General features: G+C 40.2%; 1 protein-coding gene across 1 annotated transcript; it reads right to left on the bottom strand.

Moving 5' to 3' along the window:
* Positions 1–1,151: 1,151 nt before the first annotated feature.
* Positions 1,152–4,723, bottom strand: LOC102630205 (protein SIEVE ELEMENT OCCLUSION B-like). Its single transcript, XM_006470134.4, has 7 exons — positions 4,014–4,723; positions 3,765–3,869; positions 3,199–3,647; positions 2,976–3,085; positions 2,718–2,860; positions 2,133–2,624; positions 1,152–2,037 (listed from the first exon to the last, which is right to left on the bottom strand). The coding sequence occupies exons 1-7, from the start codon at positions 4,599–4,601 to the stop codon at positions 1,417–1,419; spliced, it is 2,508 nt and encodes an 835-aa protein (XP_006470197.2). The 5' UTR covers positions 4,602–4,723; the 3' UTR covers positions 1,152–1,416.
* Positions 4,724–4,948: the final 225 nt, after the last annotated feature.

Genomic DNA, 4,948 nt, shown 5'->3' with positions numbered 1-4,948 from the left:
GAGTTTACTACATTCCCGCTCTTGAATAGAACTTCTTAAGAATTTGAAAATAAAATGTTGGCGACATTGAACTTTCTCCGAAATTTAAACTTAAATCAAATTAAAACTTTTCTCATTAAGTGTATAATATATACACATGCATAAATTAGGATTTAAACTCAGGTAAGTAGCTAAATTAAACTACTTAAAAATTATTCGACCAAATTTCTGGGAATTGAGGATAGAGAATTGTGTTAATTTTATAAGAAATATTATAAGTTAAAACACATGATCGACCAAAAGGAGAAAACCAAAGAAATTCAATTCACTTACAAGTTCATAAATTCTTCTCTCTCTTTTCATTTTTATTTATTTTTCCTTTCTTTCTATATTTATTCTAGCCTTTTCAACAATTCCTCTCAGACAAGGATCTCTCCTCTGTTTTTTTTTTTTTTTCTCTCCTAGTCTCTTATTCTCTTCTAGTTTAATGATTAGTCAAGATTGAGTTTCAAATTTTTATATCAACAATTAAGCCTTTCTTCACTTATTTATAATTAACCCAATTTTTACCTTTTACTAAATTTAGAAAACTGCTAGAAAAAAATTAGGAGAGGATCCTATTCTATTTCTCTCGCTTGTCCAACTGCATGACATTTTCTTTCGTTATTAATTGATAATTAGTATTGAACTGTGATTGACTCAACTACAATTTAATTAATCCTGTTTAATTTTAATGCATGCTGATCGTAATTAGCAAAAATGTAATTTGGTTTAATTTTCATCCCCATATGCTAAGGAATTACATACAGCTTACTGCCAGGTCAGCAGCTCAACTACGTTAGCAGAATCCCAGAGGGTTAGATTACTGCTGATGTGGATGGCCTAGTCAGCAAGGCAGTTACAGATTCTTGTTCCACATGAGCTTTTTGCTTAGACTTTTCTACATAATTTTATTCATTCGATAACAGATTGAAATTCATTCATTTTCTCTAAGGTTCCTGCACTTTTTTAGTTCCCAGACAACATCTTAATTCAATCACTTAGGCTTTTGGTACGACTAATTACTTCATTGACACGATGATTGCCCATTACAAGTGTTGTCTCTTTGCTTCCTTATTTTCATTATTATTATCTTTTCCTGTTAGCATGTATCAGGATAAACACAGCAGATATAAAGCTTGAAAGAAAAATTTTATTCAAATCAACACAAGATTGACACACAACAGATTCTTACATTAGAAAGTACAGTAATAGAGGAAACATGAAAATCATCACTAAGGCTTCTTAATACTCTCACACTCAAATCTTATTATTGCAAACTTACAACCCAAAGGAGGCAATCTTACCATAGTATTAGTAATACTGCATCACACACAGGCACACATATAAATGTATATTTAGGCGGCATAATTATATGTGTGTATCGGCATTTGATGTTTACTCGTCACAGCAACGATACATGAGGAACTTCTCCATGACCCGTCCACATTCAGAGCAAATAATCCTTTCAGGTATCTTGCCAGCAGTGCCCGGAAGCACAAGCCTGTTGCAGTGATGTGGTGTGTGAAGCTGCGCAAGGTGATCCCTCATTGCTGGCATAAACCCCTTTGGCTCCACTTGGTCTTTCCACACGGTATTATACTCTTGCATGCAAGTTAAAAATATAGCTCCCTTGGCACTTGCCATCTCAGCTGAACCTCTGGCAAACACAGCCCATCCTCCTTCACTGGAGTCGTACGTCAGCATTCTCATAATTTCCTGCATTACATGGTCAGTCTCAGCGTTTCTTCCCAGCTGAACTTTTGAGTACCACATGCTCTCCAGCCTGACCCAAAAGTACCAAATTGAAGTTAAGTCTTGCCAGATGTGGCTCAGATTTTCCGAAGCAATGGTATCATTGTTCCTGCGGACGCGGTCCTTTGGGTTGCTCTTGCCCACATAAACCATGCCTAGAGGAATCCCAGCAGTTTTAGCAACAGCGTTTGTAGCTGCAGTAAATTTTCGGATCCAGTCCATGTCCTCTCCTCCATACAAGCAAATGTATCTTCCTTCAGCCATCTGGTCAATTAAAAAAATAATAATAATAATTAGGATGCACAGAGCTCTAGTTAAAGCAATTTGAGTGAAGAGGGAAGTAGTAGTAGTAGTAGTACCCAGTTGAGAATCACTGGATCAAGACCATCAACCAACAATTCAAGTCTCCAAGTTTCCTCCCTCCATAAAGCTTCTTCCCTTGCAGTTGAAAAAGGGTAGGCCAAACTTCCCCAAATCCACATCATATGGAGGGCATTGGGACAAACAACCTTTCCATGCGGGTCTAGAACCACGAGGATAGGCTTCTTCCCAAATTGCCACTCCTCCTTGATGAATTGGATAACTGCTCTATCAATCAACGAAGGATGATACACTGTGTACCATGGCATGGCAGACTGCAGACTCTGAAATTGCTTTTGCTTGTTGTCTGTCCACGGCATGTTTGGGTCTACAATTGGGAGCCACACAACTTCATACTGACTTTCGTGCCTCGTTTGATGTTGCCTGGCCTCGCTGTACAGCTGCTCGAGAATGATAACCTCTTCTTGTGAGATGTCAAGGTCTGATATCAGAAGCAACACCATTTTACGCCTTAGGACTTCAAGGTTCACCTATTTTTTCACGTAAAGAAACCAGAGCATTAACTTCAAGATGGAATTATTGTTAATTTCTTTATGAAACAGTCAGAATGATCAAGATCAAACCCTTGTCTTGGTGGCCCCATCAACAAGGGGCAGCAGGTCATCCTTTGGGTAAATTAATGCCCTGAGAATCCTCATGTTATCAATGTGTGACATTTCAAACAGAGTTTTGAGGTTGTGCAATGCTTCAAGATATTTCTTGTCATCTGCAACAAAAGTTGATTTCATAAATACCCAAGTTTTTGTTGTTCCCCCCCACCTCCACCCCCCCCCCCCCCTTTCTCCTCTATATTGCTGTATAATCTGCAAGTTTACACTCACGTATATACTTATGGCAGTTCTCTAACAGACTTGATAGGTGGGTATGCATGTTTCTGAGCTTGTGAGCCAAGCTGGATAGCTCCCAAGCTTCTGTTGTTGATACCATGTGTCTGTCAGTCCAGAAAAAAGCCTTAGATTGATATTTATAGTTAAAGCATCCAATTTCTTAAAATTTGTGCAAAGAAATTTGTGGTATGCTCAGGAAAGATTGCTAGATACATACTCGCGCCCGAACAGTGTAAGGCCAGTAAGTTGGGATGCGCAAGCCAAAATGCTTCTGATTGTCCAGTACACAGCAACTGGAATATGAGCACTGGCCGAGTAAAGCGCATCATTTTCGGCTGTAATGTATTGCGATGGTAGCTCATTGAACTGGACAATGCACTTGCTGACTTCCACCATTGCTGTGACGAGGTTCTTAATAGCATCAAACTGTGGCTTTAACACATGCGTGTGCTCTAAGATTTCAGGCAATTGCTTAAGGATTGCCACAGCTTTGGCAAGTTGGTTGGTGGTGTAACTCTGAGCAACAAGCCAGAATTCCCCATAGGTCACTGCAAAAGCCGATAATGCCAGCGCCAATTTGGCATCCCATGAATAACTGCTCACCATGTTCAATATTGATAGCGCTGTCACGTGTGCATCTCCACCACCAGAGCATTTGCATGTAATCTGTCAATTGCATTAGTACGGCTTGTTAATTGATCACATACAGTTAAGGAAATATATAAAAATACAAGACCAAAAAAATTCAGAATTTATAGTAACTAATGCATGATATAATTTAACCTCGCAGGAAATTCGATCAATGATATATGCCAGGACTTCAAGCATGCCCAGGGAGTCAGTTTGGTATGTCTTGTCCTCCAAAGCTTCTATAGATGCACGTGTTTCCTGCGAATTAAAGATCCAAAGTGCACTTTTTATTAATTACTCATCAGCAGGGCATTGTTTTAAATTGCTGCAATATAATTGAGTAAAAGAGAAGAGCCAAAGCAGATATAGCAGTTAATTATATGAGACGACAACTAAAATTACCAGGCCGGAAATGGCACCGATGCTTGGGTCAGCAAGGTTGAAGATGCCCTCAACAATATGAATCAGTGGTTTGACTTCGATCACGCGTCCATCGGGAAGATGGGTGCCCTGAACTTGCTTCAACAGTGTATTATCATCAGATGTTGTGAACCTGAATTTGTCGCTTTTCATCATTGGAGTCATCAGACCATGCTGTCTGCTAGCTGCAGGCAGCAGCTGTAAACTGGGATTTGGTGTTGCCTTCGTGACTCCCAGCTGTGGCTGCATATGGCCCGGCGTTTGATGCTGCATTAAGTCCGTTGGGGGCTGCTGATGGCCGGCGGCGGTGTGTGGCTGTGCAGTGATTGGCTCTTGCAGCGGCTGAATCTGCATGTGTTGCGGGTGCTGCACGCTGGCGCCGGCAGCAGGGCCCTGCTGCATCCCCAACTGAGGCGGCTGCTGCTGCCTACCCATCCTCAGCGGCATGTTGGCAGTTGGTTGAGTACTCGTCAGTGGCACATTGGGTTGGGTGCTCATGACTGGCATGTTGGCCCCCGGAATTTGGCCAGCCCTCAATGGCACATTGCCTGTTGGTTGATTGCTCGCCATGTTGAGCTAGCTCTCTCTCTGCAAATGAAAATGAAAGTAAGAATTGTTTGCTATATTATAAGAGGAACTCAATTGCTTTTGTTTTGTATTTCGCTTGCAACAAAACCATGGGCTATATATAACTACAAGAAGTGGAATAAAGGCCATTTGAATCAACTTCCTTGCTTTGAGAAGGGTTTTATCCATGGAACCTATAATTGTTACAATACAAATTTAATCACTTTAGCTTCTTTTATGAAGGCCCCACAAAATATCAGTTCCAAAGGTTACATGATGATATATTGATATATATTCTATTTGTGTAAATAAATTCTTTAATCATGGTCGCAAAACACGTGATTTGCGTA

Source organism: Citrus sinensis, chromosome 2 (assembly GCF_022201045.2).
Source record: "Citrus sinensis cultivar Valencia sweet orange chromosome 2, DVS_A1.0, whole genome shotgun sequence".
In the NCBI taxonomy this organism is placed as follows: domain Eukaryota; kingdom Viridiplantae; phylum Streptophyta; class Magnoliopsida; order Sapindales; family Rutaceae; genus Citrus; species Citrus sinensis.
This window is presented reverse-complemented; position numbering and strand designations above follow the sequence as displayed.